General features: G+C 33.6%; 1 protein-coding gene across 5 annotated transcripts in view; it reads left to right on the top strand.

Annotated features, from left to right (window-relative positions):
• Positions 1 to 15,783, top strand: part of CNKSR2 (connector enhancer of kinase suppressor of Ras 2) — a 273,141-nt gene that overhangs the window by 103,666 nt on the left and 153,692 nt on the right. For all 5 annotated transcript variants that reach the window (XM_041741834.1, XM_041741837.1, XM_041741833.1 and 2 more), the window contains exon 5: positions 7,796 to 7,837. In XM_041741834.1, coding sequence (XP_041597768.1) covers positions 7,796 to 7,837 — 42 coding nt within the window. The remainder of the gene's footprint in view (positions 1 to 7,795; positions 7,838 to 15,783) is intronic.

Below are 15,783 nucleotides of genomic sequence, written 5' to 3' on the forward strand. Positions count from 1 at the left end.
CCTTTATGTCTTTCTTTTCAGATGTTGCTTTTATTGTTATTTGTTTGAAAATCTTGTTAAATGGCTTCCCATTTTATAACTGTTGGAAGGGCCATAGTATATTTCTCTAGACCCGACCGTCCGGCTAGCATGGTGACCACTAGCTGCACGTGGCGACTGAAATATAAATTTAAATTAATTAAAAATAAATAAAATTACAAATCCAGTTCCTCCTTTGCACATTTTAATTGCTCAGGAGCCACACATGTCTAAAAGCTACTGAATTTCAAGCATCACAGACATAGAACATAATTATAATAATTCTCTTATCTCTGTAACACACCATTTTCCCCCTTTACTCCTGGCCACACAACTAACCCTTCCTTCCTGCTCCTAAATGTAAGCATTGTCTGAACTTCTGTCCTCCACTATCTTCTGACTATAAATGTTCTTTTATATGTTTATAATGTTAAATGTTTATAATGAATTTGTTGTTGTTTTCTTTTGTAACTATATCTTCAATGTAAATACTCCCAGATCTGGCTCTAATTTAGATCCATTTCAGTTTATTCAGTTGTTTGCTGGACAGCTTTGTATCAAATTTCCTTCCAGCCACTTCTAATTTCACATGCCTAAAATACAATTATTTTATTCTCCCCAAAACCTCTCCTAACATCTCTACTTGGCCATTCACCCATTTGCTCAGATTGGAACCCCTGGAGTAATGTTTAACATTCCCTTTTTTTTAAGATTTTATTTATTCATGGGAGACACCGAAAAGCAGAGACGTAGGCAGAGGGAGAAGTAGGCTCCCTGTGGGGAGCCTGCTGCAGAACTCAATCCCAGAAACCCGGGATCATGACCTGAGCCAAAGGCAGATGCTCAAACACTGAGCCACCCAGGTACCCCAGTGTTTAACTTTCCTCTCCCCATTATTCTCTGTGTCTCATGAATCAGTCACCCAATTCTCATTCCTGGCTTTATGTGTATCAGCCACCTCTCCTCAACTCACTTTCCATCATCATAATAGCCTCAGTTCAAGCTTTGATTACACAGTACATTTTCCATTCAAAGAACATTCCAACTGATCTTGCTTCTTCCAGTTTTTTTCCCTTCCAAATCCACAACTTCTTCCCCATTGTTTTCATAAAACGTGTATTAATCATATACTTACCATCCACAGACATCTCTGAGCACTTCCTATATCAGAGTAAAGTACATATTCCTCCATCCTCCCTAGAGATGAATGTGTTCTTGGTGTATCTAGGAAGATACACAGCTTTACAGAGATTCCTTATGTGAGACATGATTGGAAAGTGACTCTTGTAACTGAGGGAAAGGAAAAAGAACCATGAGAAAGGGAACAAGAAGAGATGGCTGTTAGAGTTGTTAGCCGGACCAGAGTTTGAACTCCACTCCTCCTCCAGCCATGGCACTGTGTAAGCTATCCTGACTTCAACCCCTCCTGAAATATAGTCACCAGAAATTATCAGTTGACCAAATTAAGCAGTATCCTGGTAGAATGGGACTTCAAACTAGATTATTACAGAAAAATAAAAATTTTATTCCTTTCAAAACAAAATTTCTCCAGGGACATCTGGATTGCTCAGTAGTTGAGTGTCTATCTTCAGTTCAGGGCATGAGTCCAGGGTCCGGGATCAAGTCCCGCATCAGGTTCCTTGCAGGGAGCCTGCTTCTCTCTCTGCCTGTGTCTCTGCCTCTCTCTGTGTCTCTCATGAATAAATAAATAAAATCTTTAATTAACAACAAAAATATTTTTCCAGACTAGCATTGGTAGCTGTCCACAATATGACCTCATGTTATTTCTAGACCTTTTTTCCTGTTGCATTCATTCCATGTGTCTTATGCTCTAGGCTGATGTGCTTACTTCTCATTATGCCTTTGCTCATTGTGTTCACACAAACTGAAATGGTCTTTCCCTGTGAACCCCCAGTTTCCAAATTCAAAAGCTATTTAAGGTCAGTAAAATATTTCCTCCAGAAGTTCATTCCAGAGTTAGGATTTATCTTCTTTTTTGTGGGATCTTCTGTTAACATTTGTCATGTACCTTATATTATTATTTGAATATATTCTCCACTAAATAATGGAATAATGGTGGCCAAGGGCCAAGTTTAATTTATCTTTGATTACTTAATAATGCCTGACAGTGAGTTCCATTTACAAGATGCCCCAAAAACCTTTTTTGGTGAATGTAATTGTGACTCCAGTAAATGAATGAGTGAATGAATAAAACTAACATTAACGCATATGAATCAATCACTTAAGCATTGAAGACATTTTGGTAGCTTGACAATAGAATATATGAAGTATTTCGTGTGAAGGTACTGTCATTAAAGGTTTGCATAGATGTATCATTTATTTAAGAAATATTATTTATAAAAAAAGAATATTTATTTAACAGGGAGAGAGAGAGAGAGAGCACAAGCAGGGGGAGTGGCACCACTAGATAAATCATTTAAATATTACATGTAAGCAGAAAAATATTTTTAAGGGCGCTTGAATAGCTCAGTCAGTTAAGCATCTGCCTCTTAATTTAGGCTCAGGTCATGATGTCAGGGTCATGAGCTAGAGCCTGGCCTTGGGATCTGAGCTGGGCATAGAGTCTGCTTGAAATTCTTTCCCTCTTCCTCTGCCCTTCCCCCGTAGATGCACACATGTTCTCTCTCAAAAAAAAAAAAAACACGAAAACAATATTTTTGTATTATTTGTACAAATATACTATAATATACCAAAAATAGACATGAAAATTTATGGCATTTACAGTTATAAAGTTCCATGAAATATAATTGCATACAGCATTACAGATATACACTATTTCTCTTCACTCTCTTGCTTTATGTATTCAATAATAATAACCTATGAACTATTCCTATGACTATAATACACAATTGATGAGAAATATTACTTATACTGAACATCATGACCCCAGGATGCTTAAAATGTGTTGAAAAAGTATCATGAAAAAAGAGCATCAACAGTAAGTAACACAGGATAGAAGTGTTTCTATGTGTTCTGCTCAATAAGGCAGTTGCATCACTGTTTCACAAAAACAATAACTGATTATGATCCTGTGTAGGCACATAGCTCATCTGTGGGAGATGGTTTCTGTGCATGCTTACAGTCTTCAAAAAAAATGATCAAAAATGAAGACACACTCATTATCTTTAGGAATATTGTCTTGTTAGGAATTTGATGCATTTAAATGTATATCACATGATTTGTAGAAGCATTATATGGAAAGGGATAAAGAAGAAATTGCAAGTGTCATTTTGCATGCACAGTAAAAGACAGCATGAGCTACTGAAGAATTCCTGGGAGTATATAGTGGCATTGCTCTAAATCCAATTTTAAAAATCTAAATTTAATCCTAACCTAAAAATAAGTAGAACGTCAGAGATGTACCTTTCCTTGGCATGAATTGGTTCTTAAAAATGTGGATTTCTCCATATTCAGTGCTATTTTCTTTTTTAAAACTTGGGGTATGATCTTTTGGGAAAATATTTGGCCCTAAGTGTTAATAAAGCTCACACTTGAGAAGCGAATATTTTTTATTCACTTCTTGATGGAAATAAAATAACTTATTAATAAAATGAATCCCCTTAAGGTACCAGGGCTATTTAAATATTTAGCATGATAAAATGAACTCCTTAACACGATAGCTTAACTAAATAGAACACAGTCATTTAGTTTCTGTCCTTCTCTTTTACATAAAGTAGCAGGTTAATATATACTTTTTTGTATTGTTCTGTTCTGTTTGGTTTTTATTATGGCATGTCCCACCCTTTTGAAAGCCTTGGGCTTTGAATAATGAACAGGTTGATCAGGCTGAAAGAAGATAGAGATGTAAACAAGTAGAAGCAGTTATTCAAAGTAGTGAGCAGTTAAAGAAAGAAATAAGTTTAATAAGAGGGAAAAAAAGAAAAGCCAATCAATAAATTGGGGGAATGTGAAACAAAAGCAGGTAGTTCTGAGTTGTTTAGAATTGTTTCAAGTGAGCCAGCAGGTACTGTTTTTAAATCAGTTTACTGTCTTACAGGTTCTATATATTTGATTGTTTTTTATTTGATTTGGCTTGACACTTTTCTATCACAGGCTACCTATAAAATAGATTGTTTTTCAAAATACCATCTTTATCAAAATCATACTGGAGCCCCCACTGCAGGTTTACTCCATCTGTGTATTTGGGTTGAACCTGGGAATCTATATTTTAATCCACTTTCCATGTGATTCTTACAAATATACAGAACTAAAATCTGAAAATTACTGCAGTAGCTTAACAGTTTTTGAGTGTCGTTTTATTGCTTTTGCAGTAATGTCACCTTTATTTTCTTTACCTAAAAACTTACTTTTTCCAAGACCCAATGAAAAGCCATCTTTCCTGATTTTTTTCAGGCAGTTAGTTGTTTCCTCCCCTGCTCCCCCAGCCCTATGATCCTGCCTTTATTATAGTAATTGTGAGTGTCCCAAATATGTTAGTGTGGATTTAAGCTTTAATAAGTTCACATGTGGGAATATGCTATAAACATAGTGCAGACATCCTTTGAAAATTTAATTATTCCAATTTCTTTCATAGTTATTTGGTTTTGTTTATTTCAAATAGTAAGTTTTTAATTTTAATATTTATGACAGTTTTTTAGACTGATGGAAAACCTTGTCCTTCTCAGTCACCCGATGTATCTCTTCTAGACTTCGTCTTGTTGGGGTCATGCCACAATTGTCAAGAATGCATCAGTACTTTATTCTTTGAATAATCTTAAAGCTCACATTATAGATGTAATCCTTTTAGGCACTGAGGAACAGCAGCTGGTAAATGTGTTTACAAAGTTTGAAATCTAACTTGAGCAATGTATGTAGCACAACACAGTGGTCACTTTGCATTTTAATGAGAAATATATCAGTAGTTTAAAATTTTAAATAATTGGCCTTTCACATGTTGATTTCTATATTTTTGTGGCATTCATACTTGTAAAGTTATTGAAACTTAAACTTCATGAAGACTTTGGGATTCTACATATTTTAACTTCTTTCTGTGAATGCCTGACTCTTTAAACTTTGCTTTTCTAAGTCAGGACCCATATTTCATTCATCTTTGTACCCTGAACATAGTTGATTAATATTTGCTGGAAGAAGAGGAAAAGTACATCTGTTAAATGTTATCTAATTTGTTTAAGTATTACACAACTGTTAATCTATTTGGATGTATTTGGTACATATAAAATTTAGCATCACCTGTGTTAATACATGTAATAAATAATATGTACTTTACTGTTTCCATCAGTTGCAGCTATTATTTTTTTAGATTCCCAAATTGCTCTGTCTTTGGCCAGTAAGAATTTCTTCATGTTGACTTCTGAGTCTCGCTGGCATGATTTTTGTAGAGTTTAATAGTCTCTTTCTATATGTGTCACAGTACAATCCAGGCTCATCTTGTACATTTCCTACCCCAGATTTGGAATCCATCTTTTTCCTTGAAGGTCCAGGAAATGGTATTTGAAAATCACTAACTGTGAAGAATTTATTCATTACTCAGTTGAAAGTTTATGTCTTTTTAGTGGATGAAAGTAAGAAATATATACAGATGTGTATACATAATACATCAAGAGACCCTAGGTTCTACTTACCTTCTTTTATGTTTCTACTTTGTCTCATGCTAAAATTACTTAGGACACCAAAAATGATAGAATGATCACATGTGCTAATAGTATCACTGTTTGATTGCTTCATCCTATGAAATTCAATAGTTTCAGCAAAACAGTAACAGACTAACAACACTACTACCAACAAACAATATGATCACTGACAATAGTATAAGATTTTGTTTAACAGTGCTTTTTGTTATTTCACACTAGGGATGTGCAGGTAAAGTGTTATATTTTGAAGAACTTGAAATAGTTTTTCTCTGTGTGATTATTGTATCACTAGCAGGATATACATTTAGATCATATTTACCTTCTTCCTTGAGGGGAATCCCTTTGAATTTTGCAAATTTAATCATATTCTCTGATTCTGGGAAGGTAGGTAAATAATCAAACTTGCATCCATTATAAATGCTGAAATAAGTTGTACAGGCAGCTTTGGGAAACTGGGCAACTTTCCAGCTTTTCCCAAATCATCTCTCACCAATGTAATTGTGTTTGGAAATAATTCTGTAAAATTGGACTCTTCCAAATTCAGATGTAAGTACAATGCATTTTCCTAGTATAAATGCTTTATCTATACCTTGTTTCCTCTGTACACATAATTCATACTTAATTTACAGAGACATAGCTATGGCTATATTTATAACAAACTTCTTCTTTGGCACAGAAGTCCTAAAGTATGACAAGACCCAATCCTTAAGTATTTCTATTAGTTTGTGAAATAAATCAGACCTAAATTTAAATTTAGAACTTTTGCCCCTTGTTTGTTTCCCAGAGTTAAGAGTCTCTTACTGAGGGGTGCACTGGATGGAATGAGCATTGGGTGTTATACCGTATGTTGGCAAATCAAACTCCAATGAAAAAATATGCAAAAAAAATAAAACTTTTGCCGCTGATAAAAATATATAATACTTCTGACAAGGTATTGCATTATCAAATGGCATTATCAAAAACTATATTTAGGGACACCTGGTGGCTCAGTGGTTGAGCATCTTCCTTTGAACCAGGGCGTGATCCCAGAGTTCTGGGATCGAGTCCCACATCAGGCTTCCTGCATGGAGCCTACCTCTCCCTCTGCCTAGGTCTCTGCCTCTCATTCTGTGTCTCTCATGAATAAATAAAATCTTTTTTGGAAACATCTATGTTCAACAAGCGTCCTTTTTTTAATTAAATTCAGGGGAAAAAATGAAATGGACTATCATTCCTTAAAATATGTTGTATTTTGAAACATGGTTATTCTTTCAAAATTAGATTGTCAAATAGTAATTAGTTAACTATATATTTTGAAGTAAAGGTAATTAGTTTAAATTTTTAAAATAAAGACATAGAACAATGATAATTCATGGCTCAAATGTATTTATTACTTACTGTATGCCAAATACTGTGCTAAGCTAAGCCATTTATCCATTTTCTGATTTAATCCTCACAACACCCTTTTGGGTTGCTACTAATAACATGCCCATTTTATAAACTTTTTAAGAAAAAAATGAGCCATAGAAACAAAGTTTCTAAGCCAAGATCTCTTTGCTATGTTTTGGCTCATTATAAGTCTAGCAATTGCAGGAAAAAAGACAATGGATTTTTAAAAACAATTTTTTATTATTTCAAGGATCCAATTTTAGGTAAAAACTATGAACTTCAGATTAGTAGTGTATACCAATTTTAAATACATAATATAAAAGATTTAATAGCCTGGATGGTTGAAAATATAAAAGCATTTTTGAGATTAAGATATGACTATTGAAATAAATATTAGTGTTTTTTCTAATGTTCTGGTGTATAATAAATTAGTATTTGAAATGTTGGAAATATTTTTAAAAATATTTATCACATAAAAATTTAGATAGAAAATGGTTACAATAATTTTTCTAATATTTGATTTTATATATGTTTAATGTATATTATTCTTTTTCATATGTGTGTAAAATTTAAAAATATAGTTAAGCAAAACTTAGACTATCTCTGTAACTAACCATCAGAGCTAACTACTATGAATATTTTGGCATATAACGTTCCAGATTTTTTTCCTATTCTTATTGCTGTTTTTACTTGAATTGTCAAGACTTTTTCAAATTGTAGTTCATTTCCTAAGAAAGTATTTTAAAAAGAATGTGTGGTTTTTTTAAAAACTAATGTATATGTTTCTTTTTTTAAAGGATTGTACTGTGTATGAAACAGAGAATAAAATTCTTCACGTGGTAAGTATGCTTGGATTTATTTTCATCTTCATTAAAAATATTTCTTTAACTAGTAATTAAGTAAAAAGCTATAGTCTATAAAAATGAGCTCTGTTTATCTTATAGAAAAAGTACAAAAGAATATAAAAAGAATAAAAACAGTTATATTAGTTACAACCATTCTTTTGTATGCTAATAGGAAAATATGATACAATGTGATACAAATTTTAAGATTGTAATATGTAGCAAGGTTGGAATATAATGAACCTAGAGAAAAGGGAACTTTAAATCAGAATTTTTTACTGTTCATTTGTGACAAAAAGAGAGAAAAGTATTTGGTTGTATAGTGGGATAAACAACCTATCATCATTTGGATGAAATACTTAATAAAATAATTAATCTGCCTTTGATCAGATTCTGTACTCACCAAACAACCTTCCAAATTTTAATTTGGCAATATTTGTTTAATCAGTTAATAACTTTGAAGATATTTTATTATGAGAAATGGAATGTCAGTACATTATACTTTAGAGAAAGTTATTCCTTTCTTGTTAATGAACAGTTTGCTGCTTTTCGTAAATCCGTAACTTGGTGTTCAAGTTATGTCCTCAGAGGTGAAGACCTCTGTTAGAAATGAGTGACAACATAAATACCATTGAAGAAGTTTAGAAATGAATGCAATATATTACTTTGGCAATTTCACATTCCAGCTAGTGAGAATTAAAGATGCTGTCTGATGATGATTGAGACTGTGGATGGCATTAACCAATCAGTTTAGCTTAGAAAGCACTTGTATTTTCTTTTTTTTAGAGTTATTTTATTTTTTATTAACATTTTTGAAGTTTTTATTTAAATTCCAGTTAGATAACATACAGTGTAATATTACTTTCAGATGTACAATATAGTTATTCCACACTTCCATACAATATCCAGTGCTCATCACGACAAGTGCACTCCTTCATCTCCCTCACCTATTTTATCCATCCCCCAACCCACCTCCCCTCCAGGAACCATCAGATTGTTCTGTGTAGTTAAGAGTCTGTTTTTTGGTTTGCCTCTCTTTTTTCCCCTCCTTTGCCTGTTAGTTCAGTTTCTTAAATTCCACATACAAGTGAAATCATGTGATATTTGTCTATTTCCACTTCTCCATTCCTGGCTTTTTAATGGGCTAGTCTGCAGTAGAAGGTTATATACTTGCATGTTACTTTTCTCAAAGTAAGATTCTTTTTAAAAACTAATAAAATTGTATAGTATATCACTTGGTATATGATACTAGAATTCTTTCTTTAAAACAAAATATTCAAAAAAGTCTCTGTCCAGATTTCCTGTTGTGTGGAGGAAATCATGTTAAGTCTAAACCATCTGAACCCTAATTCTAACTTTGTTATCTACATGACCTTAGTCAAGTGCTTTAACTTTCTTTAAGATTCTTTTGAAGTAAATTTTAACAATTAAAAATATTTATTCCTGTAATTGACACATAACATTATATTAGTTTCAGGCATATAACATAATGATTTGATATTTGTAGGAGACTTTGCTCTTATTATGTAAAATGAGAATATTAATATCTTCTAAGTACAATTGTTTATAATCACATGACCTTCTTTCCAGTATTTGTGTTTTTATTTCCCTTTTTTTATGTACACCAGAAAATAAAAAGCCTGAATTTTGATATAACTTGTTTAGAATCAAATTGTGACTGATTTTGAGTGTTCTTCTTATTTCTATGGTAGTTGAGTCAGAGTACTCATACAAATGTGTAGCTTGAGATTTGCACTAGAACATCAACTGTCATAGCCCAGACTCAATTCCTATACCTTTATTTTGTCTAGAGGGTAGTGGAGGCTAATTATGAAGAGAAAAAAGAACTTAATCATGAAAACCTGCTATTTCCTAGGAGTTCCATAGGCAATTATAAGCATCAGAGTACTCTTCAACAGCTGGACAAACTGAGATAGCTTAGAAAAGTTGTGAGGTGTGTCTTTTCTTGAAATAGATCTTTATTTAAGGATGAGTAAAGAAAAAGAATGGGAAAGAGAAGTATCCTCTCATATATCAGAAGAAAATTCTTCCTCATGTAGTAAGTCTATTTAGAACATCTATTTAATGATCTCAATAAAATCGAAAGAATATTGTTTGCATTAAAATAGAATACCATACTCTAAAGAAGGCAAAGCCACTACAAAATGAGCACAAAATGAACTAAAAAAACAATCCTTAAAACTAAGAACACGGAAATAGAAATTGAACCATGCTGAAAGCAGTAAAAGCATGGTTATTGCAGAAAATTGAAACAATGAGAAATAAACTTTATTGACACTCAGATTTTTAGTAAACTAGTAAAAAGTCAAAAAATGAGAGAAGATAATGGCTATAGAGAATAGGTTTTGATTACTCCACCTTCAACTAATTATTAATTTCTAAGGAAGAAAACAATAGTAAACAATGAAGGATATAATAGAAAATTTAGGAGTAAAAATTGGTAAAATTGAATTTCTCAACCAAGTCAAAGAGTGAATTGGAAAGATAACAGTTTCAAGGTATTTTCTGGTAATATTTTACAGTTTTATGGCTAGAAGCAACTACATTCATTTAACCAGTGGGAAGAGACACATGAAAGGTTTTGACTTCAAAGAAACAAAAATTATATTGTATTGAGATGTGTACTGTGAAACCATAAGTGCCAGAAAACAATGAAACAAAAGACCTAAATCTTTTAAGAAAAGTAGTGCCCCAAAATATTTATATCAAAATTATCATTCATGTGTGAAAGCAACAAAAAGATATTTTTAGATCAACAAGATCACTAAAGTACCTTTTTGAAAAATGTATTTGAGTAAGTTTAACAAATAAATTAAGCAAAAGTTTCCAATTCTAGAATAGGAAACTTGTGGTAGCAAAGAGCTAGAGTGAAAAACAAGACCAGATGCCATTCATGCTGTTATAACAAAAATACCCTAGATTATGGGGCCTAACCAACAAACATTTCACATACTTCTGGAAGCTGGCAGTCCAAGATTCGGTGGCTACAGATTCTGTGTCTAGTGAGGGCCTGTTCCCTGGTTAATAGAGGGTCTTTACAGGTGAGAGAGTTGAGGGAAACCTCTGGAATCTCTTTTATAAGGACACTAATCAAATCCAATTAAAAGGGCTCTGCTCTTATGACCTAGTCACCTCTCGATGACTCCACTCCCAAAAAACATCACTTAGGGGATTAGGTTTCAACATAAGAATTTAGAAGGAGGCACAGACATTGAGTCTATAATAGATAGTGAGGAATAAAAAAATGTATGCATGCTGTTTTTAAATGAAGGTTATTGGGACTCCTGGGTGGCTCAGCGGTTTAGCACCACCTTCAGCCCAGGGCATGATCCTGGAGTCCTGGGATCCAGTCCTGTGTCGGGCTCCCTGCATGGAGCCTGCTTCTCCCTCTGCTTATGTCTCTGCTGCTCTCTCTGTGTCTCTCATGAATAAATAAAATAAAATCTTTTAAAAGATTTTTTTAAAATAAAAAATAAAAAAATAAATGAAGGTTATTAAGTAAATCAAATAAGGGGAGGTGGTGGAGGATAGGGTAACTGGGTGACAGGCACTAAGGAGGGCACTTGATAGGATGAGCACTTGGTGTTATATGTTAGCAAATTGAATTTAAATTAAAAAATTAAATAAATGAAATAGATAAGTATCATTAGATAAATCAGAAAGGTAATACAAATATCACTGGATTTATATATTTCTTAAAGAGGTAAGTTCTGCATCCCCAACTTAAATCACAAAGACTACCATTACTTCCCAGTGGCTATTTTCCCCAGAAAACAAGGAATCCCTCTGACATAGTAATGAAGTACAAATTTTCACATATTAATTCATAAACACAAATACATACACATACAAAAACACACATTAAAAATGTTCAAATCCTGATGAGAATCGAATGAAATTATAATGGACATACCTTACTGTTATGCATGTACATTCTTTTTTTTTTTGCATGTACATTCTTTAAACCTTTTTAAGTTTTAGGCAATTTTAAGGCTCAGAAACATTAATACTGGTATTATGTAGTATTTATAGTATGTCTCAGGCACAATTTCAAAAAGTGCTGTATATAATCTAATCATTTGTACTCATAACAACCTTATGAGATAGATTTTATTACTATCCTCTCCATTTTACAGATGAGGAAACAAAGCACAGGAAGGTTAGTTGACTTTCTTGAAGTGACACAGTTGGAAAGGATTTAAGACAGGATTTAACTTGGGCAGTCTGGCTCCAGAGTCTATATTCCTAAACTATCATGAGAATCTGGTCTAAAAAATTATACAACACAATAAGATTTTCTGTAGCAAGAATTTAGAGTAGCATAATGTATAACAGCGAAAAATATGATAGAATAGGGTAATGTGTCAGTAAATTATGGTACAATTATGAGATAAAATATTTATTATTCATAGTCACTATTTGAAATTATATTTGAATGTATAATTTATGAATAAATTATATTTATGAATATACCTAAAATATTTATGTTCCAGTGTTCAAAAAAAGATTCTAAATAATAATGTTAAGTAAAAACCAGATTAAAAGCATGATATATACAAGTCATCATTGTTGAAAATTTTAAAAGAAAATATTCTGTTAATATTTATTGTGTTTACTTAATAAGATAATAGCTGATTTTTTAAAAAAATTTTAAAATATCTTCCCAATTTTCTTCAATTAGTTTGCATTGCTTTTTAAAAATTTTTGTTTCTTTTTTAAAGATTTTATTTATTTATTCATGAGAGACACAGAGTGAGTCAGAGACATAGGCAGAAGGAGAGGCAGGCTCCCTGCAGGGAGCATGATGCAGGACTCAATCCTAGGACCCCGGGATCATGTCCTGAGCCAAAGGCAGACACTCAACCACTGAGCCACCCCAGTGCCCTACATTGCTTTTTTAAAAATTAAGTATTTTATTTATTTGACAGAGAATGAGAGAGAGCACAAGCAGGGGAGGGAGAGGGAGAGAGGGAGAAGCAGACCCCCTGCTGAGCAGGGAGCCTGATGCAGCTCTATCTCAGGACCCTGAGATCATGACCAAAGTCAAATCCAGACACTTAACCAACTGAGCCACCAGGGTGCCCTTGCATTGCTTTTATAATAAAAATTACAGAAGTATGTATTCTATTAGATTCATAATCTTGATGGCTTTCAGTGGATAATTTTATGGTACACACATTAGATTTCCTGTTGCTCACAGTTCTTTAAGATGGGAGTTTTTTATGCTTAAAATTCAAAAGTAGGAGACTCAGAAGACCAAAAAGCTGGATGGAAAAGAGGGTTGGTTGGTTGATTGTTGTGGTAGACAGAGATGTCTGGGAATCTGAAATGTGAGAATGAACAAAAGGAAACTGGATAACTTGGGTTTCCTTGGAGTTTGTCATTAAGTATAATGGAACTGACAGCAAAGTGCAGTCGTAAAGGGCAAAAAGGAAATGCAGATGATGAGTCCACTATACATCTGAGTGATTATTGGCTTATGATAAGCAGGAAGGTATTTCCTCTCTCTTGATCTGATATTTCCCTCTCAGTTAGGCTTTGGCCCTGATGACACCTTCCCTGATATGTTGGAGCCCATCTGTTTTTGCTCTGCACAGATGCTGGTTTTATAAACAGTAAATCAGGTACAGGAAATCTGGAGTTTTCTTGGGTTCCATATCCTACTTTTTTTCCCCATCTTTCACTAAGTCTTTGAATCTGGAGAGAGAAGCACTCCTGACAAGCCATTTGAGACCTTGTGCTTTGGCAAACTTAAACTGTGCTTATCACAGCCCTGCTGCTCTCGTTGGTGGGCCTGGAACACTTGTCAGCTTTGGTGAACTCCTGGAAATCTCAGGTCAGACGTGATCACGAAAGTCACATTGTTTAAATCTGATTGTACTGAGCTCAAATATACAGCTTTTACACTGACCAACAGTGTGGTCTTATATATGGCACTTACTTTGTACTGGCATTTTATCCTCATTGCTTTCATAAAAATAACGAAAAGAATAAATACAATGAATGCCTATTTTATTATGTTAGTATTAAGATTATCTTTTTGTTATATAGTACTTTACAGTTTATAGGAAGGACATTCTCATAAATGCTCTTTTCTCTCTTTTCTCTTTTTCCTCCAAGCTATTCTTTTTCTTTACTAATTTAGGTTTGATCATGAATTAGGCTTATTTTGGCATGTTGACTACTTGTTTTATTTCATAAATATTCATGTAATTTTTTTCCTATCTTTAAATGTATGTGTTCTTTACTCCTAAACTCCATCTGGGCTGAGAGTATTGTGCCTTCTCTGGTATCTAGACCAGAAATGGCTAAAACTACACAGAACCAACAGATCTAAGGGAAGAGCCTCGAGGAGAAAATAAAGAGCTTATTTGAGACTGCCCCACCATCTACATTCTATTATTTATGTAAGCATAGCTTTCTTCTGATTACCCTAAAGCTTGAGGATATAAGTAGTAGGACAGCAGCATCCCATAATAAAATAAAAATGATATTGCTATTTTATCTTTAAAGATTTCTTTAAAATAGTGGCACTCTAATGACATCATAAAAATAATTTTACATTGGTCTTCAAAAGGTCCCTAATGCTTTGAAAAGGAAACTTTGGCAATTATAGCCAGACTCTCTCTTAAAGCTGTGGTTTGGAGTTGTTGCAAGTGGAGATTTTTCTTTTAAATGTATGGTTCATATTTTAGTTGTAACTGTAGCATTCAGACATGCAGATTATGGGCTATCTCACTAAAACAGGAATTCTAATACTGAATTTTATAGGTGAAAAGCATTAATAAGAGGCTTCTTTGTTTTCACAGTTAATGTGACCCTTCTGTATTGGCCTCCTTCACTGTCTTTGTGCTCAGCCTGAAGAAGCATGCTAACACTATTACTGAAATAGGCATTGATTTCTTGAGTGTTGTATTAGACTATCTTCAGGTTTTGACATTTTGATGGTTAATTGCCTTATAAATTATTTTAACTGTAACTTAACTTCTCCACAATCAATGTCTTATGGAGGAACTAAGAAATCAGAATATAATGGAGGTAAAAAATGTTTGTCTTTTCTAGTACAAAAAGAAAGTGTGTGTATATACTAAAGTGAATGTGGCCATACATAATGAATTATGATAATCTCTTTTTATTTTTTAATATTTTATTTTTTATTCATTAGAGACACACACAGAGAGACAGGCAGAGACATAGGCAGAGGGGAGAAGCAGGCTCCACACTGGGAGCCCGATGTGGGACTCAATCCAGGGACTCCAGGATCAGACCCTGGGCCAAAGGCAGGCGCTAAACCACTGAGCCACCCAGGCATCCCAAGATAATCTCTTTTTAATGTGTTTTATTATGATTTGGATAGACATTATGTACATCAGTACGTTTATATGGATATTCTTACTAACATTACATTTGCTGATCACATTATGCATTATAAAATGCTTACACAGACTAACTCTGACTGTGCAGTCCTCGTTCTCAAAGAATATTTGTTTTTGTTGGGGAGTCAAGTGAGGCAGAGTAATGTAGTAGAAAGAGTACCAATTTGAGAGTTAAAGAGATTTGGTGTCCTGACCTCATTCTGGCACTTGCTAGCTGTGAACAAACTAAATTAGCCTTTCTGATTAAGTTGGAGGATTGGAGTATCTGTGTTTTTCTAAGGTCTAAATGCCATAATTCTTTGGTGATAACTCACAAAATCAGTAAAAAACAGTATGGTCACATGAAGTGATAAATTGAAGGGCCATCTTCATCTGAGACCACTCTTTTTTTTAATAATAAATTTATTTTTTATTGGTGTTCAATTTGCCAACATACAGAATAACACCCAGTGCTCATCCCGTCAAGTGCCGCCCTCAGTGCCCGTCACCCATTCACCCCCACCCCCCGCCCTCCTCCCCTTCCACCACCCCTAGTTCATTTCCCAG

The sequence above is a fragment of the Vulpes lagopus genome, chromosome X, assembly GCF_018345385.1.
Source record: "Vulpes lagopus strain Blue_001 chromosome X, ASM1834538v1, whole genome shotgun sequence".
NCBI classification, from domain to species: domain Eukaryota; kingdom Metazoa; phylum Chordata; class Mammalia; order Carnivora; family Canidae; genus Vulpes; species Vulpes lagopus.